The sequence below is a fragment of the Siphateles boraxobius genome, unplaced genomic scaffold, assembly GCF_051911475.1.
Source record: "Siphateles boraxobius isolate OS27281-9 unplaced genomic scaffold, OSU_SipBor_1 2, whole genome shotgun sequence".
NCBI classification, from domain to species: domain Eukaryota; kingdom Metazoa; phylum Chordata; class Actinopteri; order Cypriniformes; family Leuciscidae; genus Siphateles; species Siphateles boraxobius.
The window spans coordinates 17,363,395-17,388,609 of record NW_027508810.1 but is presented as its reverse complement, the minus strand read 5'-3'; the positions used below and the strand labels follow the sequence as shown (position 1 = coordinate 17,388,609).

At 36.7% G+C, this 25,215-nt stretch overlaps 1 protein-coding gene across 9 annotated transcripts in view; it reads left to right on the top strand.

Annotated features, from left to right (window-relative positions):
• Nucleotides 1-22,610, top strand: part of fgf13a (fibroblast growth factor 13a) — a 153,476-nt gene extending 130,866 nt beyond the window's left edge. For all 9 annotated transcript variants that reach the window (XM_077236230.1, XM_077236225.1, XM_077236227.1 and 6 more), the window contains 3 exons: nucleotides 177-280; nucleotides 16,321-16,519; nucleotides 20,910-22,610. In XM_077236230.1, the coding sequence (XP_077092345.1) occupies nucleotides 177-280; nucleotides 16,321-16,519; nucleotides 20,910-21,046 (440 nt within the window). In that variant the 3' untranslated portion in view covers nucleotides 21,047-22,610. The remainder of the gene's footprint in view (nucleotides 1-176; nucleotides 281-16,320; nucleotides 16,520-20,909) is intronic.
• Nucleotides 22,611-25,215: the final 2,605 nt, after the last annotated feature.

The following is a 25,215-nucleotide window of genomic DNA, read 5'->3' as shown; positions in this document are numbered from 1 at the left end:
TGTTTATTTGACCAAAAATTCTGCAACCCACTTAAAACGGTCTCGCGACCTATCGGTTGAGAAACACAGTTATAGGTTACTATATAAAACACATGATAGTGATATCCTTATTAATTAGCTGTACTCGGCATAAATGTTTGAAAATATAATTGTGTCTTTTCTTGTTTCCTATACAGCCATGTTCAACCTCATCCCGGTGGGCTTGCGAGTGGTGGCCATCCAGGGAGTTCAGACCAAACTCTACCTGGCCATGAACAGTGAGGGCTACCTGTATACATCAGTAAGTAACTGCAACTTCCTATATAGAAGTTTGTTTATGTGTGTCAAGGGGCGTGTCTGCTGTGAGACTTCAGTGTAAACGCCCACTGCTGTGATTGGCTAACAGCTTTGCATATGAAATAGCTAATATTACATGTGGAACTCTCTCGAAAACTTTTAGCACGCTTTTACTATTACAGCTCTCAATGTTAGCTAATCGTGTGAAGTAATAATTAGCATTACAGTAAGATCTATGGCACTATATTTAGATCGTGGCATGAAAGGTTGCAGTGATGACTGGTGAGCATTGTAGCCGATCACAGACACGTTGAGCGCATGAATGCAGCGATATCATTGCGTCATTGCATAATTTCTGCACACTTAACGAATGCTTTCATCATAACTAACAGTGCATATATAAATAAGAGATTAGTTGATTCTAATGGGAGATTTGGCGAGAGTCCAGAACTCAGTCACTGATTGATTGACAGCTCTAGCGTGCGCGGTTTGATTGACAGCTACAGCTATTGTAAACGGAGCGTTCTTTGATCACTTTCTATTTATAATTCAATCCGTTTAAATGACATATTATTTACACCATACTAAGAGAAACAATGTGAAGTTGGTCACTGGTTTGATTTACTGACAGGACAAAGAACATCTGACTACATGAATCATTACATCAGAAATCACTGGTCACAGGTCAGGCATTAGTGAACAGGGATACTTACATGTTGTGGCAATACTGTCGAGTCCACATCGTAACAGCCTGCAAAGTCTGCGCCGAGTTTGCGGATTGATTTACCAAAGAATCCAGTGAAATGTACCAAATAGGAATAAATAATGTTCTACTGAGTTCTACTAATTCACATTGTTGAAAATAAATATCCACATTCCTAGCATTAGGATCCTTTGGAAGGTAATGTTATTTTTAGTCCAGTGAGTGACCCTGTGCTCTTCTCTCTGTTGGACCCTGTTGGTTTTCTTGTGCAGAGGCGGTCTTTCACTATACTTATTACGTCATAAAGAGGCACAAACCAGGACGAGTCGTTCGCCTGGTAACAATAAAAGCTGATTTTGGACTACCTGGAAGGTCTCAGTTCTGAAACTTTCAGGATATTCTTATAATATGAAGACCTCTTATATGTTTAAATCCTCATGGAAAATTTGATTTCTCAGTTCATGACCCCTTTAAAACAAGATGAGGAAATCACACCAAGTTGCTTCATCACAGACCAACACCTGAGCTCTATTCTATCAACACTCTCTCCATTACCACACACACACCACTCATCTACTGCCAAATCCTGATATCAGACACCCCGGATAAACAGACCTTCATGTGACCCAAGATCAAATGGTCACATAGCCTTTAAGATGCGTTCTTGCTCCTGAACCCCCTTAGTGTGCTGAAAAAACTGTCACTCTCAAGAACACTGCACAGTATTTCACAGAGTTATCCATATAAACAGATGATGCCTCCATTGTGCACTATTCTCACACCCTCTCTCCATATGGCATGCTGTCATAAAATGAGTTAAGTTACAGCTATGACAAATATCTCAAGATGTTTTGATAACCTCAGCTCCACACTCATAGTTTAGATTATGCGCAGCCCTGCTCACTAAGTGGCGTGATTACAGGGTAGATGGCTTAGAAATGTCTGTTTACTGGCTGTGGTTGGGCCACCCTTTTGCCCTTCTCACTCCCTCACAGTCCTGACCTCACGCCTGCCTGTACCAGACAAATTGTCGGCACTCTGGCATTCGTCTTGGTTACTATGGTGATGCAGGCAAGGCAGTATGTGGGTTGTGTGAATGTACACCAGTCCCTATCATTTAATTCGGCTTCAGCAAAAGATGGATGAGACCCAGTGCTTTCATAATATCCTCCAGCACATGTGAACTCATCTGCAATTAGCAAAATACAGTATGTTGATATGGAGGACTCTTTGTAATTGCTCTAAATGTTTAAAAGTACATTCAAGATGATTTTTTTTTGACTGGTGCAATAATTGTGAATTATTACCATTATTGATTCATAGTTTTTTGTCCAGATGATTAGGTCCCTTACGGAGAGGTTCTTCTCCACCTTGCTCTGAAATTGGACAGATGAGTTTTCCAAGTGTATGAATTGAGGAACATGATTATAATTACAAAGATGACTAATATCAAAACGTTTAGAGACTCGTGGAAATGTGCTGAACAGGCAGCCTGCACCCCAACATTAATTGACTGCATGAAGACATTAATAATGCAATAACCTACCTGCCAATCTTCTGCTGCAAGACTAATGTCAGAATTTCACTATGTGGTTGGCATTACTGGAGCTTGTGTTGTCTGACAAGAGAGAGTGGGTGCAAACGAATACACAGTCTCTCACTCAACCTCAATCTCGAGGCTGACAGAAATCTTCCATATTATGAATAACAGTGGAATGATGGGACAGTAAAGGATCATTGAGGAAACTTATCAGAACGCAGTAAGCAGACGTTGCCTGAGAAAGCTGGCCTGGCCCAGGATAGGAATGAGTCAAATTACCAAATTGACAAAGTCCGACTGATATATCTAGATTTTACACACACATACACACACATGCACACAAACACGCACACATTGAGTTTCCGTGTTTTATGGGGACTTTCCATAAACAATGATTTTTTATACTGTACAAACTGTATATTCTATGCCCTAAACCTACCCATCACAGAAAACTTTCTGCATTTTTACATTTTGAAAAAAACATCATTTAGTATGATTTATAAACTCATGGGGACCCAAAATGTCCTCACAGGGGCAAGGATTTTGGATATTGCCATCTTTTGTCCCCATAATGTAGGGATTACCAGGAACACACACACACACACACACACACACACACACACACACACACACACACACAAAATCATTCAAAAGTTGTTTGAATGAAAAAGGTATTTTTATGTTTTTGAAAGAAGTCTCTTATGCTCACCAAGGGTGTATTTATTAGTTAGCAAAACTTTACTATATTGATAATGGTATATTGCTAAGCCTTTTTCCTCAAATGTCAACCCGTTCTGTTTATTAGAGGAGAGCGTCTGCAGTGATGTACTGTCTGGAGGGAATGGCTGCTGCAAATTCAAAATAAAGAACAGACTCTGATGGATGATTGTTTCAAAGCACTTTAAATTATGCTGCCTGGTAAAGGCTGTATTAATTTGATCACAAATACAGAATAAAAAAATAGTAACATTGTGAAATATTTCTTCAATTTTCTACTTAATGTAATTTAAAATGTAAGATGACAAAGCTGAATTTTCAGCATCATTACTCCAGTCATGAGGGTCACATGATCCTTCAGAAATCATTCTAATATGCTGATTTGTTGCTCAAGAAATATTTCTTAATATTATCAATATTAAAAAACAGTGTATATTTTTTTGTGTGAAAACACATTTACATTTTTCAGGATTATTTTATAAGGAGAAACTTCAAAAGAACAACATTTATTTGAAATATAAATCTTTTGTTATTGTCTTTACTGTCACTTTTGATCAATTTATATAATTTGATTCAGAGTAACAACTGTAAAAAATTAAACATGAACCTCACTAATGTTGACTAATTGGTTTTTGGTTGATGTATTACTGATTTATTGGATATGTCAAGTTAAAAATAAACCAATCTTTTACCTTATAAATTGCGCAAAGAGGTTGCTGCCCCACTGCATCTGTCTTATCTGTTTTTAAATGTATATTATGTAAACACCCCTTAAGAAACACATCAGGCGAGCCTCAAACCCCCTAATTATGCAAGACTTTCCTAAAACCGTTTAGTTGACTAGTCATTTAAGCAACCCACCAACTAGTCAATTTAGAAAATATGAATTTGTTTACATACCTAGTCCAGGAGCAGTGTTTTCAGCTCGCTCATCCTCACTGCATACCTGTTGCCATCTAATCTGTCCTGTGTAATGCTGTTTCCAGGAAGCTTTGTGCTGGACCCGCTCGCAGCAGGCAGGAGATAGACAAACAAGGCAGCAGACAAGAGACTGTCGTATGAAGTCTGACAAAAGCATGTAATCTGATCATAACATTTGGTGTGATGCAGCCGTGACATATCCTGATGATATAGGGAAGCAGCGGGATCTAAACACACACACGCACGCATAGAGCTACTGCACATCCCGAGCACAAGCACACTAACTCACGGAGGTTCTCTGTTCCCGCTCAGTGACTTTAATGATGTTTGCCTCAGCGTCTGTAATTAAAACATATGTGCCGGAGTGCTCATTAAATTAAAGCTCTGTTCTCCACAACAGCAACGTTGTGTTTGCCGGGTGGCATCCTGGTCGAAGGCAGAAGGATGGAGGCTATATTTAACAGTTTCTCTGAGTGACAGCACAGCAAGGTTCTGTAGGTGTTAATATTTTATTCCAGCTGTAACCGTTAGTCCCAGAGAGTGTTAATTAGGTCTTTGAACATTCATCTTCATTTACTCCCTGTATTCATTTCCATGTTAAAAGCTTTTCCTGCAGTTGTGTCCTCTCCATTGTGAATTAAATCCATTTTAACTGTCCAATATTGGATCTACCTTTCAATTTTGTGGATTTTTTTTTATGAAAGCAGACTGTGCTGATCTTATTGAGTATACAGTAGCTCTGAAGTAATCCAGCGCTTACAGTGGTGGAGAGCTTTCATCTGGCATAAGTGGATACCGAATGTGTGGCATTACTGCATTCTAAACAGTATTATAAGGTATTTGAATGATTTAGTATGCTGTAATTCTGAAGTCTCTCTGTTTTTGTAATGTGTATGGGTGCTTCTGTGCTCTCTGATGCCCCTCATTGACTCTGTGTTTGCTGCTATGGAGCCACACACAGCCTGAGCTACACAGCCAGCCAATCACACACCAGTGATGTTGGGAAATCCCCAATCAATGAAGAGTTTAGTGAGTGATGTATGAGAGGTTTGAAGCTGCTCTTGTGTTGCTGCTTCTCCTTTTTCTATAGTTTTTCATAATCTGTTTTTTGTTTTAATAGTTTGACTTTAGTTATATCTACACTACCGTTTAAAAGTTTGGGATCAGTATAATTTGAAAGAAATTACTTGAATTCAGCATGGATGCATAAAACTTATCGGAGGTAACAGTAAAGACATTTATGAATCTGCAATAGATTTCTGTTTCAAATGATTGGTGTTCTTTTAATTTTTTTATTAATCAAAGAATCCTGAAAACAATGTATTAAAGTTTCCACAAAAATATTAAGCAGCATAACTGTTTTCAACATTAATAATAATAATAGGAAATATTTTTTGAGCACTAAATCAGCATATTAGAATGTTTTCTGAAGGATCATGTAACTGACAGTTCAGCTTTGCCATCACAGGAATACATTTCTTTTAAATAAATAAAAATAGAAAAGTGTTAATTAAATTGTAAAAGTATTACTGTATTTTTTAATCAAATAAATGCAGCCTTGAGCATAAGAGGCTTCTTTAAAAAAAAAAAAAATTATATTGTAGCAACCCCAAACCTTTGAATGGTGACGTATTTCCATAGTTTTTTAGATATTTTGGGCAATTTAATATACTTTATCTTGATATGTATCATTCGCTCTGAAATTTGCCTCACCCATTTGCAGTCAAGCAGATTAAAAAAAATTAAATAAGTAAAAAAAGTATTTTAAATTTGAATATTTAAAATACATATTTTCCACACTTTGTTTACCGAAGGAAGAATATTTAATAATTCACATTTATAAAAACATAGCAATAGATATTCATAACCGACTTTATTTATCTTCATAAATCTTTATGAAAATGCCACACTGAGATATCCATGACCATTTTGACTGATCCTGCAAACTAATCTTTTGATGGTTTGACGTGGTTTACATCAGCACAGAATTAAATCAGATTGAAGAAAAGATGCTAGGGGTGTAACGATACCCTCATGTCACGATTCGATGCATATCACGATACTGAACTCGGAGTACAATATTATTGCGATACTAGAAGACATATGATAAAAAGTTAACATAAAATGTACTGTTGATTAAAATGGTGAAAAATTGGTATTACATTGTGGGTGTAAATGAATATGCTTGGTCTTGGTGCTAGAAACCCAAACTTTTTCAAAACAGATTTCTCACACAGTAATTTTTATTTTGGGTGAACTATCCACGATACATATTGTCACTATTCATGATACATATTGTTGCATTTTTGTATTGCAATACTGTATATTGTTACACCCCTAAAAGATGCACAGTGACATTTTTTTGTGTGAACTTTTCAGTGATTTTCTTCTGGAGATTAATTTGGCAGTCCATGAATGAGTTATTTTTTTTATCACTTGAAAGCATAGTGGTGGTGTGTAACCTCTGCTGACCCTCTGCATGTTGTTGTAAAGTTTTAATCATTTTCAAAGGTTCCCTCATATTGAACACTAACCAGGTTTAAATTCACACAAATATTACAATATGAATCTGAATTTATGATTGGTCAGTGACCACCTAGAACACTGAAGCATCCCCACAGCAACACGTTAAAAACATTGTGTGCGTTTTTGTTTGTGATAAGAAGCCTGAAAATAATAGAAAGAGTTTTTTTTTAATGCATGAGTGAGTCTGTATGTCTGGGTTCAAATGTATTCATCCATCAGCTTGACAGAGTGAGGGAGAGAGGAAATCAATTAAACATATTTCCTGTTCTCTGCACATTTTCTCTTTGTATTTATTATACAGAACCACGTGATCCAATGCTAAGTTGTTTAATGATAATACCTTCTGTTTAATCAGTGAGCACATCAAATATTAAAAAACCTTGCAAATATACATGATTTCATCACAACATATTACAAATGAACAGTTAATCAGATGACCGGCGTTGATGCACATTGGCTGCCCTGTGAGCTGCTCTGCGGCCGCATTTGAAGTCGAAATCAGTTTAGTGTTGGGTCATTTGGAACAGCAGAGACAGGCACATCAATATTAAAAGCCCACCGACTACAGAGAAAGCACAGACACGGTGTCCTTCTGTATTCTGCAAGGGGAGAATTCAGACCGTACAGGGCACTTTCTACCATTACAGTACATTTTGGTCTCCTATAACTTAAAAAAAAAACAATTAGGGTGCAAATTCCATACATTTTGTTTTAAGGACTAATACAAACTGTTTCATAGTAATATATTATTATTTAGATATTAACAATCTGCAAATACCATAGAAAATCTTTTTAAATTATTGTGAATTGTGAGATGTAATGGCGTGCTCCTCTGAAACGACTTTACTTTTTTTCATGGATGTCTATTTAGGCATTGAGCTGAGCGAATGACAGGAGATAGAGCACCTATACACATATGAAGAACAAGTAGAAACTCTATCTGTTTCTAGCACACACACAAACATCTCTTCATGCTTCTCTGTCAGGGAGGGGGAAACCCTTCGGGAGAAGGGAGAGGGAGGGGCAATGCGGGATTTCCCCTGCCAGAGGAAAAGATATTAGATACGAATCAGTGAGCTGGCAACAGCATGACTGCAGCTCCTGATATAATTACACTAGGAGATAGTCAACTCGAATGCAAAGCGCTACAACACCTCAGTATCTGCTCTCTTCTATTTTAGCTGTTAGGATGGTGGATTGGTCGTGTGGTTAGGGACAGTATTGAGGAACAGGCGGAGCTCACATTACTTACCAAAATTAACATTTTGATACTTGAGGTACTGAACTACAATATAATACATGGTTTCAACAGAATTTATATGAAAATCCTTAAACGCCAAAACCGAAGGTTATGTTTAACCAAAAAATGAAACACAAAATAAAGTTTTGGTAATTATAATTGGGTAATTGAAGTCTGTATGTTGTTCAGGGTGTTGTTCACAGGTGATAAACCAGTCCAAGGAAAGTTTAGCATCACTGAAGAACTGCTAACTGGTTATTCAATACTGTAATAATCAATACCGTAATGATTTCAGCCCTCCAAAACGGTTTCAGCCGAAACCAAACATTCATTTTATTTGTTTATTTTAGAAATTTCTGTGAATTGCTAAATAAAAGTGTTTTTCCCATGTGGTGACAGATAGAGGGAATATTCCCTGTATTAGCCACAAAGCCAAAAATAAAAATGGTGGATAGTGAAGAGCTAAATGAGACATAATATTTCTCGTCCCTTCACAGTGCACATTATCTCACTTCTCTTTGTTTCTTTGTTTGCAAGTATATGCGTTAATTTCGATAAAACAGCCTCTGTTCTCCACAAGACATCAGCGGGTGTCCAAAAATATCTGCTGTGTTATATAGCTGTTCTCCACCATTTTCAAATGATGCCACAGCTTACTGCAATTTTCATCACTGTTGGTGATAAAATGGCATGGACAATTAAGAAAATGTGTTTGCCGTTTCTGCACAGTGCGGCTCTCATCTAACACACTCCATCTGGAAGCTGTGTTACAGTGTGTATGCCTCTAGTGATGCCTCTGAGATATTACAGGCCTTTTCCTCTGTGTGCGTGGAGGTACAAGTACATTTGTATTGTGCATGATATCGTGGCACTTCCTAAGCCTGTGGTGTCAATTCTTGCTGTGTCCATTTCTTGAAAGGATACGGTAGCACATTCTTATACCCACGACACATACCCACGTTTGTGCCTAGTATACCACATTTACAGGCAAAATAGAGGCTCTGTCTTGCTTATTAAATCAATACTGTAATGCATTGTGCCTCTATATCGATGATGAATGGCCCTAGTCTCAAATTTCTGAAAAAAAAAAAACATAGGAAAGATTTGATTTATCTTAAAGTGTCCCTATTATGCTATTTTAAAGGTTCCTAATTTTGTTTTGGAGGTCTCCCCTAAACAGGTTTACATGCATCACCAAGGTCATTTTCTCAAAATGTACATCACCACATTTTTCAATGATTCTCAAACGACTCGTTCGAAGATTCAGTCTATCTAAACCCCTCCTTTTTTGAGAGCCTGCTCTTGTCTCATTGGCCAAATTGCCCAGTCTATTGTGATTGGTCTACCGCGTACAGCGCCTACCGAAAACGAAATGCCTAAGTGAACTTCAGCTCCGGAAGCTTCCTCACTCCTAAGCAATTGTACACTCTGTAAAGACAGTAACAATGGTGTCAGTTTCACCAAACTGTATTAATTTGATCGCGAGTCCATTGATAAAACATTAAAAGAAATGGTTATTCAACCCAAACCTCCATCGCAAGGACTACTTCAGCAGGAAGTTTCTCAGTGATATGCTACTCAGTTTGAGGTACATTATGAGATGTTGCAACTGTAATTCATCACCATCATTATCAGCATTAACAAGATTATGTCCATCAACAAACCCATGTGTATATTTCTAATTTATTGCAGTGCACATGCAGGTTTTTATCATAACAGCGCATACATTAACCGAGCACTAACATGAATGACTGAGGTAACGCTAAAATTAGTAACTCAAATCTTGCGCCATCCTTTATCATTACTCAAAGTAGTAAGATCAACAGACAATCTGCATTAATGGACACAATTGTAGGCAATAGTTGGCCCACAGCTGCTAGCAGAAATATTTCAGTAAGACAGGAATAATGTGACTAACTTTATTTGTCGTGCACTTTGATCTTTAAAACGTTGTGGACCTTTGACCTTCACAAACAGCTATTTTACACACTGCACGAAAGGTAAAATTCAAAAAAGAATAATAGGGCCAACTTAAAGCACAGAGGAGGAAGAAGAATTTCTATGAAAGTGAATTTCAGCATTAACGGATGAAAATGATTAATGATTCTCTGAGTGAGTGTCAGAGGACCAGCTCTCTAAAGCAGCGGTCTCCAATTAGTGTACCATAGTCCAGATATGAGCTTAAGATTGGTTTCACCCGATCAAAAATAATTTTTCATATATTAACATAATTATAAACAGTGTTTTTTTTCTTCTCCACATGGAGAAACAGATCTGAAGTGGCATAAAAAGATGCAGTAAAAGCAACTGTTAACACACATGTGAAATTAGACAATAGTTACATTAGTCTTTTTTGAAAATAAGAGTTTAATTAATTATTTTTTTTACTTGCAGTTTCCACAAACCTATTAAGCAGCACAACTGTTTTCAATGTTGATGATGATAATAATAAATGTTTTTGAGCACCGAATCATGATATTAGATTTCTGAAGGATCACAGAAGACTGGAGTAATGATGCTGAAAATTCAGCTTTGCCAACACATAAATAAATTACATTTTATAATATGTTCAAATAGAAAACTATTATTTTAAATTGTAACAATATTTTTTCTCTCACATTTGAAAGGTATTACAGCTGCTGACTTGAACATTTAAAATTCATTTTGCTAAAGTGCACGTTGCCTATTCAATTTCATAGCAGCACATTGTCTCATGAAACGGTTTATTTTAAGACCTTTATTTTTCTGAACTTTTGCTGGGATGGACATTTACAGAGGCATTTAAAAGTATCATGTTATTGTGCTTTATGGATTCAGTGGTAAGCATGTGGCACTCACAATCATCCCTGTTTCCTGACCTCATCCTCTCAACACTACACTCTTTTGTTTTTGTTTATGTTATTATGATAATTATGATGAATTATTGCTGATAAGGTAGGGTGCAATCCAATTGTTATTGAGAGCCGCTCTACATAATGCTTTTGTGCTCCATTTGGTTGTAATTATTATGACCTTCAGCTGAGACATTAACTGTTATTAACAGAATAGCTTTATAGCAGTAATCATATTTAAAGCGAAGAGATACAGGATGTCTGAGAGGGAGCATTTCTTCTGACTGGAAGCACAGATGAGAAGTGTTGAGATGAGATTCTGCCTTCCTTTAAGTTCTCACCCTGAGTGAACCCAAAAGTGTCTTTGCCTCAGTATTCTTAGCTAACCGAAGTAGCATCTCACCGAATTTTAGTGATGTTTATCACAGGCGAAGTATCGATCACAGATCCGTCCCGGTGTGCCTGCTCGTAGGATCTCACACGTAATCACAGATCAAACTTTCTGACCAGGCTGACATCAGAGTGGTCCTTTCAATGTCTACACTTCCCAAACACTTTCTGTTTCCTGGGTGTTTACGGGATGTAGCTCAGTGCTGGGCCGACAGCCTGTCTCAGAGGAAGTGGGATGTCACAACTGGTCTGTGACATCAGGAATGTTCCTGTCAGTGTGTGTGGGAGCTCAGTGTCTGTGTGAGTCACCCGGAGCAGAAGGACGACTCAAGTCTGTACGTCGAACATTGGAGTGCTCCTGTTCAGCTGTGATGTGTGAGAGTTGAGTATGGACACATGAGGAAGGGACATTCTCAGCATTGCTGCTACAAAAGCTGCCTATATATGTTTATTACAAATTCCCTTTAAGGCAGTCAGTTTGCTCTCTGGTCTTGGTAGCCAATCTTAGTAACACCCCCTGGGTAGGTATTTGCTAAGATAATATGCGCATACACACTATTGTTAAAGAATTGGACTTTAATAGGATTTTTTTTAAAGAAATTAATACTTTTATTCAGCAAGGATGCTTTAAACCCCCCCCCCCCCCCCCCCCCACATATTATAAACTAAGAATTGTATCATGAATTTACCAAATCATGCTTACAAACAATCACAGCCAAACAGAATATATGTCAAGTTTAATAGTTATGCTGCATTAGATTTTCGACCAATGAGATTTCGCTCTATAGGTGGAGCTACACACTTAAAAAAATAGAACTGATATGGTATGCTAGAAAAATAGCAACTGATACAATTCTTAAGTGGCAAACTCAGATTAGGTGGAAGAGATGTCTGATTAGCTTATGCATGTTTGTCAGATATTGAAATTGTAGCCACAATATTCATGTACAAACACACTTATGTAAGTCATGCAGGAAGCAGCATGAAATAACAAAATTTGCTGTTACTTAATCTTCTGTCTCCTGTATAAATCTCGAAGTTGCTGTAAATTTTCCTTTTAAGTGCATTAAGCTCTCAGAGCAGAAGGAACACTTTACCCGAGTGATATTTGCTGAGCGACACAGATTATTTACCTTTTTTCTTTCTTCCCTTAGCTCTGATGAAAAACATAATTTGATTTACAGCTCTCTCTGTAATATTTCCACATCATTTGCCACACTCAAACAGTAAAGATTACAGCCATAAGACCCTGAGGTGCTGTAATCCATTTTAACTGAGCCGTTCAGTTACTGCAACAGCAGCCCACAGGCTTGTGTGGATATTAATCTAACCTCTTCTAATGACTTTCTGTTTGAATTTACTTCACTCTTGCATTTAAAGACATGGATATTGTATGAACATTTGATTTAGAAAAGTCAAGCATAATAAATCCAATGTGTATATTATTACCAATATGGGTCTAAAATTATTTTTTTGTCAAAGATTGTACAAGTACCTCTTCATAATGTTTAAGAAATATGCTGCATTTTAGCTTTGCATGGCTAAGTTTTGCATGGTTCACCAGCATTAATCAGCTGAGACTAGCTGGAATATATATATATAGTATATATATATATATATGTGTGTGTGTGTGTGTGTGTGTGTGTGTGTGTGTGTGTGTGTGTGTGTGTGTATGTGTATATATATGTGTGTATGTGTGTATATATATATATATATATATATATATATATATATATATATATATATATATTAGGGCTGGGAAAAGATTAATCGCGATTAATCGCATCCAAAATAAAAGTTTGTGTGTGCACTGTGTATAATTATTTTGTATATAGATAAATACACACACATGCATGTATATATTTAAGAAATATTTGCATGTATATACTTATTTATAATTTATATTATATATAAATATAATTTTTTTACATATAAATATAATTTTTGTCTTATATGTATACATGCATGTGTGTGTATTTATATATACAAAATAATTATACACAGTGCACACACATATATTATGTAAACACAAACTTTTATTTTGGATGCGATTAATCGCGATTAATCTATTCCCAGCCCTAATATATATATATATATATATATATATATATATATATATATATACCCACAGGTGCTGGTCATATAATTAGAATATCATCAAAAAGTTGATTTATTTCAGTAATTCCATTCAAAAAGTGAAATTTGGATATTATATTCATTCATTACACAGACTGATATATGTGCTATATGATATATGATTCAAATGTTTATTTCATTTAATTGTGATGATTAAAACTGACAACTATGAAAATCCCAAATTCAGTATCTCCAAAAATTTGAATATTACTTAAGACCAATACAAAAAAAGGATTTTTAGAAATGTTGGCCAACTGAAAAGTATGAACATGAAAAGTATGAGCATGTACAGCACTCAATACTTAGTCGGGGCTCCTTTTGTCTGAATTACTGCAGAAATGTGGCGTGGCATGGAGTCGATCAGCCTGTGGCACTGACAAAACTGACAAAAGGTCATTGCTAAAGAGGCTGGCTGTTCACAGAGCTCTGTGTCCAAGCACATTAATAGAGAGGTGAAGGGAAGGAAAAGATGTGGTAGAAAAAGTGTACAAGCAATAGGGATAACCGCACCCTGGAGAGGATTGTGAAACAAAAACCATTCAAAAATGTGGGGGAGATTCACAAAGAGTGGACTGCAGCTAGAGTCAGTGCTCCAAGAACCACCATGCACAGACGTTTGCAAGACATGGGTTTCAGCTGTCGCATTCCTTGTGTCAAGCCACTCTTGAACAAGACACAGCGTCAGAAGCGTCTAAAGACAAAAAGGACTGGACTGCTGCTGAGTGGTCCAAAGTTATGTTCTCTGATGAAAGTAAATTTTGCATTTCCTTTGGAAATCAAGGTCCCAGAGTCTGGAGGAAGAGAGGAGAGGCAAAGAATCCACGTTGCTTGAAGTCCAGTGTAAAGTTTCCACAGTCAGTGATGGTTTGGGGTGCCATGTCATCTGCTGGTGTTGGTCCACTGTGTTTTTTGAGGTCCAAGGTCCGTCTACCAGGAAGTTTTAGAGCACTTCATGCTTCCTGCTGCTGACCAACTTCATGGAGATGCAGATTTCATTTTCCAACAGGACTTGGCACCTTCACACAGTGCCAGAGCTACCAGTACCTGGTTTAAGGACCATGGTATCCCTGTTCTTAATTGGTCAGCAAACTCGCTTGACCTTAACCCTATAGAAAATCAATGGGTATTGTGAAGAGGCAGATGCGATACGCCAGAAGCAACAATGCAGAAGAGCTGAAGGCCACTCTCAGAGAAGCCCGGGCTCTCATAACACCTGAGCAGTGCCACAAACTGATCGACTCCATGCCACGCCGCATTGCTGCAGTAATTCAGGCAAAAGGAGCCCCAGCTAAGTATTTAGTGCTGTACATGCTCATACTTTTCATGTTCATACTTTTCAGTTGGCCAACATTTCTAAAAATCCTTTTTTTTATTGGTCTTAAGTAATATTCTAATTTTCGGAGATACTGAATTTGGGGTTTTCATAGTTGTCCGTTTTAATCATCACAATTAAATGAAATAAACATTTGAAATATATCTGAAAAAATATAATAAAAAAATCTGTGTGTAATGGAAGAATAATATCCAAATTTAACTTTTTGAATGGAATTACTGAAATAAATCAACTTTTTGATGATATTCTAATTATAATGCCAGCACCTGTATATATAAGCAGGAAGTGTGGATCCATGAGCAGTGGGTGTGTTATTGTGGCTTTGCCTAGGCATTGATTTAATTCAAATGCTCTTTTGTGCTGGTGAATGAGTTAGACACCTCTTGAAAAGCAATTAGTTAGTCAGGTAACATGCAGAATAACATTTGATGTTGCTCCATTCACTGTCTCTCATCTTTTCACCCTCTTACACTGTTTGCAATATCCTAACGAAGCAAGTAGTCAATACAGGATCAAGCCTAGTGGGAGGCGAGCATTTATAATGACTCAATGAAGTGCACACGGTGTACTCAAACACATTCAATACGGCCTGATCCATAGACCGAGCTGAAGAGCGATCCATCCTCAAACTCCATTAGCATGTTTATGCAACACTACAACATAGATTGCTTTTGGAAGTGATAATGGGAGAGAGCGTACAACAGACCAAGCAGGGAAGAGTGAGGATTATTAGGGGGAAAAAGAAAAGAAAAGACCAGACCAGATAAAAGAGAAAAATACAGTTTATTGCACTGGGACCAAAAGTTTTTTAATCATGTTTTTTATTTTTTTATTAACTTCAAGAGCGATTGCAAAAAATGTATTGTTTTCAACAGTGTTATATAATTATAATTGAGAAAATAATCTAGTTTTTATTTATATTTGTAATGTTTTTTTTTATTTATCTTAGTTTTAGTTCAAGTTTTAGTAATGTTTTTTTCTTTTTTTTGTATTATAAAATATGTATGTTTTTTAATCATTTTTATTTTAGTTTTAGTTTTATTCGTTTGAGTACATCATGTTAAACTAAATGAAATTTAGAAATGTTTCCTTGCTAACTTGCTGAAATAAAATAAGTGTAAGGTTTTTCTATATTTTATTTTATTTGAGTGGTTTATTTCAACTAAATTGACCTCGTCAGCCTTTGGTTGGACAGACAGATAGACCCACCCCAAAACTGGTTATGGATATATTTTTTATATATACTTTGCAGGGATATCAGCCTATTAAATGGCTTAGCTATAGTTGTCTTTGTATACTAAGCTCAGAAATTATAAATTATTTTATAATAACTTCTGCTGTAAGTGTTCAGAGTGAAGAGACATTTTACATTTACATTTATTCATTTAGCTGACGCTTTTATCCAAAGCGACTTACAATTGCTATATTTCAGAGGTCGCACACCTCTGGAGCAACTAGGGGTTAAGTGTCTTGCTCAGGGACACATTGGTGTCTCACAGTGGATTCGAGCCCGGGTCTCTCACACCAAAGGCATGTGTCTTATCCACTGCGCCATCACCACCCCCAGAGACCTTTAGATGCTGTATTTTTCTATGAATGTGTATAATACCATATTACTTCTTACAATGCACTGTGTCACATAAAGGATTTTAAATTTCTGGCCAATCCTCATCTTGCATCTTTTTTCTCCTGTCCCTTGCTGTCCAGGAACACTTCACACCAGAGTGCAAGTTTAAGGAGTCAGTGTTTGAGAACTACTACGTGACATACTCCTCCATGATCTATAGACAACAGCAATCGGGCAGGGGCTGGTACCTGGGCCTGAACAAGGAAGGAGAGATCATGAAGGGCAACCATGTGAAAAAGAACAAGCCTGCTGCACACTTCCTCCCCAAGCCTTTGAAAGGTAAGTCACCACCTCTGCACATTTTAATATATTGCTATTGACTCATTTACTGTAATTTGCCCTTTGTGAGAACTACCGTCCTTATCCAGCTCTAAAACATTTCATCAGCTAAAAAAGTCTTGAGTGTGAATGTTTTCAGTTCAGTCTCTCTAAAATGATTCTTTAAAAAGCTTATAGTAATCACAAATGACTGAAAATGACTGAATTCTCTAAACTTTGGGCTCCAGACCTGTGAGCACACAATCTGTCTCTTAACCCTTGTAAAGTGTGGCACTTTGTTCTCTCTATGCGCCTGTGGGAAATGCTGGTCGCTGGCTCTTGGCTGAGGTGATGAGGTGTGAATAGTGAAGTCTGTAAGGAGTGCTGCGGACGCCAGCACAATCAGACCGTTTCAAGCATTGTCTATGCATAAAGGCTCTGGAATGATAAAGCAGCTTTTGACAGCAAACAGACCTGTACTCTTCCATCCAGGCCAAGGCAGCCATCTCAGACCAGAACACAACAGAGCTTTGTTCGATTGTGAAAGTTCCTTGTAACTTTCATCTGCTGTCTGCATACTTCCTTGTCAACAAACACAGAGAGAGTGTTCTCTAAGCAAAAATCCTAACTCTGTGGAAATGTGTTGTTAATGTTGTAAAAAACAACAAAAACAAAGTATGAAGGAGGTGTCACATGATAACTAATAAAAACTTACATTTTAAAACATTAAGACATAGTTAAACATTAAGTGTTGTTGCTTTTAGATGGACTTTTAATGTCTTGCTCATCTTTTAGTAAAGATGCATAATTAGGATTTTTCTCTTAATGAAGATTAGACGAATCTCTAAACTAAGAGCCGCTTTGCTTTTATGCGAAGCAGTAACTTCTCAAATGGCTCATGCTACACAAATGAGTTTTTGAATATAATGGGCCCTATTTTAACGATCTAAGCACATGGTCTAAAGCGCATGATGCAAGCGCACTTAGGGTGTGTCCCTATTCTCTTAATGATTAATGGGTGTGTTTTGAGCATAACATGCAATAAACCAATCAGAGTCTCATCTCCCATTGCCTTTAAAAGCCAGTTGCGCTCATGCACGAGCAGATCCGTTTCCTCGCTAGAGAAGCGAATCCGCCATGGCGCGAGCGACGACCATCTAAGGGACAAAGTGTACGTGCATTGTGGACCCCCCTATAGGCGCATATTACTGACGCGATCTTTAAATAACAAAAAAAAATATTGCGGAATTGACTTTATACCAGGTCAAACTTTATTGGTTGGTCAATGGCGCAGTCTATTTCAATTGCCTCAAAATAGCAACGTGCCAACAAATGCGCCTGAACACACCTTGTTTTCAGACCAGCACGCCCATGGGCGCACAAATGGCCGCAAATGCATTTGCTATTTAAACAACGTGGCGCAGGACATGAAAATGATAACTGTGTCGGGCTGAAACTAGCAAAAAACACTTGCCTGGCGCTGCATTGTGCCGGGTGTATGATAGGGCCCTATGTCTGATAATGTCACACAATTCAAGTACTTACAGAAATCAATAATGCTTTTCACTGCTTAAGGAATTAAAACAAGGTATTTTGTTTGATTAGAAATTAAAAATGGCTTTTTTAAGAGGCTTACCAACTGAGAAACATTTTTGTTCTCAGAGAAAGCCTTAGCTCGTGAAAATGCATTTCCTTTTTCTAAAGAGGCTTGTAGTGTGTTGAGAGGATAATGGTGAGTGTTAGCAGTTGCAGTAATGCATTGGTTTTGAAGGACATTCACTGTGAAGATGGTTTACTAAGGCTGATTTTAGAGGCCACCTCACAGCCATTTAGTGTCGTTTGTGCTTAAAGGGTGAAATAACAATATAAAGTACGCTTATTCAGGATACATTCTCTGAGAAAATTTGCTTCTCCAATGAATGCTGTCTTGTTTTAAGGATATTTAGATATTTTACTGGGGATATTTTTATATATAGATATTTGATACATTATATTTTTATCATTATGTTATTATTTCGTTTGCAGTATATAACTAAGAAGGTCACACAATTTACACAATCGAGATACTTCACCTAAATTTGGCCCGATTTTTTTTTTTTAATTGTTGAAATGCAGGAAAATATTGATTACACTTTACAATAAGGTTTTATACATTAACATTAGTTAATGGAGTTGTTAAAAATCAATTTAAATGACAATGAACAATAGTTTTACAGCATTTATTAGTCTAAGTTAATGTTAAATTCTACATGCACTAAATTCAACGTTTTTAAATGTTTATTATGTTTACCAAGTCTGCTTTTGTTTGATCAAAAATACAGGAAATATAGTAATACTGTGAAATATGAATACAATTTAAAATAACTGTTTTCTATTTTAATATATTTTAAAATGTAATTTAGTCCCTAGATGGCAAAGCTGAATTTTCAGCATCATTTCTCCAGTCTTCAGTGTCACATGATCCTTCAGAAATCATTCTAATATAATGATTTGCTGCTCAAGAAACATTTCTTGTGATCAATGTTGACAACAGTTTATATTGCAAACAAAAAGTTTATATTAAGTTTATATGCTTAATATTTTTGTGGAAACTGATTCTTTTTTCAGGATTCTTTGATCGATAACATTGTAAATGTCTTTGCTGTCACTTTTAATCAATTTGATGCATCGTTTCTAAATAAAGTATTAATTAATTTATTCATAAAAAAAAAATCTGACCCCAAACTTCTAACGGTAGTATTATGATAGTAATATAATGTAGTATGAATGAACATAAACATATTAGTATATTAAACAATTAACATTACCCTAGATTAATAAATGCTGTAAAAAATGTTCATTGTTAACCATATACATTCACAAATATTAACAAATTGAACCTTTTTGCAAAGTGTTATAATCTTTTGTAGAAAAGCGATGATTGTGTCAGTTGTGTGTTTAGTTGTTGCAGAGGAGAGTTATGTCATTTGAAGACAGAGAGGGATTTTCCAACAATTCTTCCATAGGACCAATTAAAGAACGGTCTCCTCGCTGTGAACAGAGCTTCGGCTGCCAGTTCTCGGCTCACAAAGTACTGTAGTCTCAGTCCAGAGTGCACACACACAAAGTCAACCTGAAAGACCATTTCCATTGCCAAAGAACCAGACACCATACGGCTGGCTGACGTATATTCATCCATAATCCCTGAGCTCGGGGCCTCATTTTTAAGTTCAATTACTATAATTAGAAAACATGTTTTATACATTTCAAAGTGTTTAACACTTCAACCATGTATTGTCAAATTGATGCAGTCACACTTTGAAGCACATTGTTGCAGAACATTTGACTTTAATGATGAGATGTTATATGACAAAGCCCAGAGAAACCTGGACTAATAATGACCTGGCCGTGAGCCTCGAGACTCCTGCATCCCTCCAGGGAGAAGCTCCACGCTTGGTTGCACTACCAATATGTCAACTATTGATTCTTAGAGCTTTCCACTTAAGTGCTGTATCGATTGGCTGTTGCATGCAGAAGCATTTTGTGAGGTTAAAGGAAGGAAGTCTTTGTGATGCTGGTTGTACTGCACATCCATAGTTAAGATGATCAGACAGACACATTTTAGCACACTGGCTACCTAGTGGATTTTTGGAGTTATGATGTAAAAGTGCTGTCTGAAGTGCTTGGGTTTGACATGCGTGTCAAATAGCAGGAGTTGGGGCGATGCATTTTCTGTATAGACATAGATATTAGCTCCCTAAAGAATATGTTTCTGCTGAAAAGTTCTCAGAACCGAAGAACTTTTCTGCTTGACTCCCATAATCACTTCTCACAGTCTGTTCTGCTCTACTGTACCGCAACAGTTTTGACCTGTGTGTATAACTCAGTAGGGTTTTCTAACAATTTAACAATTTTGACGTAATATTTTGCTACTTCAATTACCAAACCTTATTCCTAAAATAATAGCTACAGTATACAAATGCTATCAATAAAAAATGTGGGTAGGTAAGATTTTTTTTTTAATGTTTTTGAAAGTTTTAAAGTCAACAAATTTGTGAAATATTATTACATTTTAAAATAACTAACTGTTTTCTGTTACAATATATTTTAAAATTTTATTTATTCCTGTGATGGCAAAGCTGAATTTTCATCATCATTACTCCATCAGTCTTCAGTGTCACATTATCCTTCAGAAATAATGATAATATCCTGTTTTGATGCTCAAGAAACATTTCTTATTATTAGCAATGCTGAAAACAGTTAAATAAAAGTATTCATTTCTTTATTACTTATCTTACTGACCCCAAAGTTTGGAACGGTAGTAACAAGCACATTTCCTCCACATTATCCTTTTCTTTTGTGCACAACATCTAACATAAAATGTGGGAAGCTTTTACTAACCAAACTCTATTTCTTTGTTTGTGTTTTTCAGTGGCCATGTACAGGGAACCCTCTCTGCACGACCTGACCGAGTTCTCACGTTCTGGCAGCGGGACACCCACTAAGAGCCGGAGTGCTTCCGCTGTGCTGAACGGGGGCAAAGCTGTGAGTCAGAACGAGTCAACGTAGCCCGGTAAACCCGGCCCGGCCCGCTACCTTACGCCTTCACCAAAACCTCTGAATGCTTGAGACTTCACACAGACTTCTCTCCAAAAAGCTCTCAGCGGTTCAGGACAACATGAAACACAACATAACCATGCTTCACTTTGCAAACTAGAGTAACATTTGATTGGACTTCTTTATAATTAGCTAGTTTTTGTTATGTTTAGCTCGTTGTTGTTGGTTTTTTTTTTCCTCCTTTACCACTCTCGTTAATGCCTTTTCCATGTGAAACAACAATTGTAGCGTTTCATGCAGTGGGACGTTTGGTTTTAGTCCCTCTCAACAGTCAAGGTTCATTTATTAGCATTGCAGGTCCTGATGAAATAATACATTTGTTAAGAGTTCAGGGCAGTAAGTGAGGGTTTAGCTGAACGGGTGCGGTGGAAGAAAGCCACCCTTGTCCTCCATGCTTCCTGAGTGTGAAGCGATAGGTAAGCGCCCATTCCCCGTGTGTGTGGGGAGGGGGCTCTGCGTTCATGTGCACTCGCTCAGAGAGCTTGCTCTCTAGCATGGGAATATAAAGCCTACGTTCTGCTCACATGAAGAGAGAAGCTGAGCCTCTCAGAAGCAAGAGGCCTTGGCTTGCTAATTGTTTAAATTAGCTGTGAGCTTGTCTTACTTTCTCTTCCTCTTGTTCTTCCCCCACATCAGTGTTTTTTGAGGTTTAAACAGCGACTGGAGATCCAGCGCACCAAAGACAGAACTGTGAGAGTTTCCGCTCGAGCTGTCAGACCACACCGGTACATATATATGTATATATACACGCATGACAGGAATGATGAATCGTTTTTTTCTGATGGGAGAGTTAAGTGAGAGGTTTCGGTATTCGAGGAGTTGGATGTGTGGTTAATGATGGCTGTTCGATGTCACCCCTTTTGTCTCTTTAGCGTCCCGTCATCTCTTTTCTAGGTTCCTTAAATCTGTGTGCTTGTGTTTTTGCCTTTCCCGCCCATGTCGTCTCTTCTTTGGTCAATGCTGGTCACCGTTACCGGTCCCACCTGGACTCCGTTTTGTGTACAAGTAACTTATGGTGGTGACAATTTTCTATATAAATGAGCAAACAAAAAATGATACTGTGGAACTTCAGTTGGTTGCATTTTTTAGGGTGTGTCTAATTTGTAAAAGTAAAAAAATTACATAAAAAAAACCTTGTACAGGGCATGTACAAATCAGGTTGTGTACAATAAGGACCCTTTTTGTGGGCTGCAGCACAGTATATATTCTTTCCCTCTGGCAACATAACGTCATACATGATAGAGGGGGTTCTCTCTTCTGTTTCCTTCTGGGTTTCGTTCTTTTACAGTATCTGTTGCATGGGAGACTGCAGAGAGGTGAGGAATAGAGCTGCATGATTTAGGCTATGTGTATTAACTCCTCCCTGGATCATATGTTCAAAACTACCAGGATAAAACTGGCAAACAACATGTACGTACTGACTGGCACTCTGCCACGTACCTTCAAGTTGTTTCTGATTTGTTGTGTACATACAATGCACTGAATAAAATGTTTATATTAAGATATACTTTTAAAATGCGTCTGTGCTTTATTTGTTCACTTCGATCGCCATAACTGTATTATCATTGTTCTCTTGGCATACTGGCCAATGGATCCTATCTTTCTCTTTGCCAATTCAGTTTGTTTTAATGGCCTCTTACATCTAATTTTAATCTATTTACCCTTTTGGAATTGGGATATTAAATAGTTATATTGTGCCAACATAATCAAATACTGAAGCAACAGAGCAATTAGATTGATACCAGAGAACAAAAAACCATTGGGAATCAAACTGTGCAGTTGTTGGTTTCCAGCGTGAACAAAAGTAAAACAGCACTTAACAAAGAACTATGTTGTAATGTGTCAAATAGCGCAGCAATGGGGAATGGATGTTGTTTTTGATGCTTTCCTGGCTGGTGCTGGCGTGTAGTTGAGCCAGTGATATAGCCAACTATATCCACTTCCTCTGGACAAAGATGAATCGCCCCTGGAAAAATGTGCTGTTTAATTGCTTGCAGAGTCAAGAAGACTCCTGCATGGCTTCTACCTCGTGGAGCAGTTTATGTAATGAATCAGTTTGATAGACAGCCTTGTGACCAAGAGTTCCCCTGAGTAATATAGTGTGAACATTGGAGATCACTGTTGGAAAAAAAGAGTTTATATTGGAAAATCAGCTCGCATTATAGAACTATAGGTCTCCACAGTTCACCATATGGATGTTTATTGATGTATTACAGTATATATAATGTCAATATTAGAAATACACTGCTGTTTTAAAGTTTGGGGTTGCTAAGGTTTTTGAAAGAAGTCTTATGCTCACCAATGTTGCATTTATTTAATTAAAAATACTGTAAGAATCGTAATATTGTGAAATATTCTTGCCATTTAAAAACAATGTTTTCTGTTTCTATATATTTAACAAAAAGCTGAATTTTACTGAAGCCAGTCTTCAGTGTCACATGATCCTTTGGAATTCATTCTAATATGGTGATTTGCTGCTCAAGAAACATTATTAGAAACATTATCATCAATGTTAAAAACAGTTGTGCTGTTTAAATTTTTTTGGAAATCTTGATGCATTTTTTTGATGATGAATAGAAAGCTCAAAAGAACAGCATTTATTTGATACATTATAAATGTCTTTACTGTCATTTTTGTTTAATGTGTCCTTGCTGAATAAAAGTTAAATAATTTTTTTGTTTTAATCTTTCTGACCTCAAACTTTCGAACGGTAGTGTTGATCGATGCATGCTCATTGTATTACCTTTGCTGTCATCTAACGCTCACTTAGGGTTTATCTTAACAAAAAACGCTAATTTTATAACACTGTAAATGTAATCTTTAGCAAATCTTAAAATAAATATACATTTTTCATTCTGTACATTATAATGTGATGCATACATTCACCTGTAGCATTTAAAACGATAGATTTTTGTGTTTTATTTTAAATGTACAGTATTTAGACAAAACAGACTTTAATATCAGCCATATTTTTTAATATCAGTGAATCCCTGTAAAAATGTATGTGACTGATGTCTGTAAATCTATTGAGTATGTAAGACAGTGAGAATCTCCTATGGTGCAGTATGTATATACAGCAGTCTAGCGCTCTGTAATCTGTAATGAAATAATGAGGAGTCTGTTCCACAGCAGCACATCGACACATTTCATCTCTTGTGCTACTGCTTTATGCACTCCCATTATTTCCTCTCTGAGGCCCTTTTCTTCTTGTTGATTAACCAGAACACTCTAATTCATTAACACTGACCATTTTCTGTAAGCCAACTGGACAAGCTCTTACCCTGAACAGACAGCATAATGAAGACGAACCCTCAGGAACCGAGTAGTTTCAGTATAGAGACTTCACACCTTATAGACAAATGTTGTGAACAAAAAGTGAGAGAAATGTATCATATAATTCAGTCTGTATCAGAGCCTTTTGCTGAAAAGAGTCTTACACAGTTCTCAATAGACTCTGATTCTTTTTTTACGTATGAAACCCTGCATGAAATGATCTAGTATCGACGTTTGTACAGAAAGCTAAGGGTATAGGACTTTTAATATATTGGTCTTTTCAATGTATATAGGCATACGGGTATGTACTTTTTGTACAAGAAAAGGGATGGAAAATCAAGATCATCTTTAATAATAGACTAAACAAACACGCATACCATCAACAATAATGGACAAATGAACACGGGAAACTCAGGGCTCAAGGAACAAACAAAGGGAACTAGATGAACACAGGTGAACAGAATCTAATAGTCAGTGAATAACTAGAGCGTGAATGAGTAACCAAAACGGGAACACAGCAAACAGAGAGAAAACGAAACTTAAACAGAACATACATGTTAAAGTTTTCAAGCTTTTCTAACTATAAAAATTGTATTTTAAGGGATTCTACATTATTTTGTTTAGAATTTTGAGTATTTACTTTCTGAGTTCAAAAGAAAAAAGTAAATATCACACGTATGGAATTAAGTAAAATCTACTTAACTAAGTCTTTAAAAATCATTCTAGTAAACAATACAGTAGATTTGATGTTATACTTTGAACCAGCCAAATGATGTATTTTTCTGAATATTGCATAATATATATCTATACGATACAGGTAATGAGATAGCCAACTGAACACAGAGACT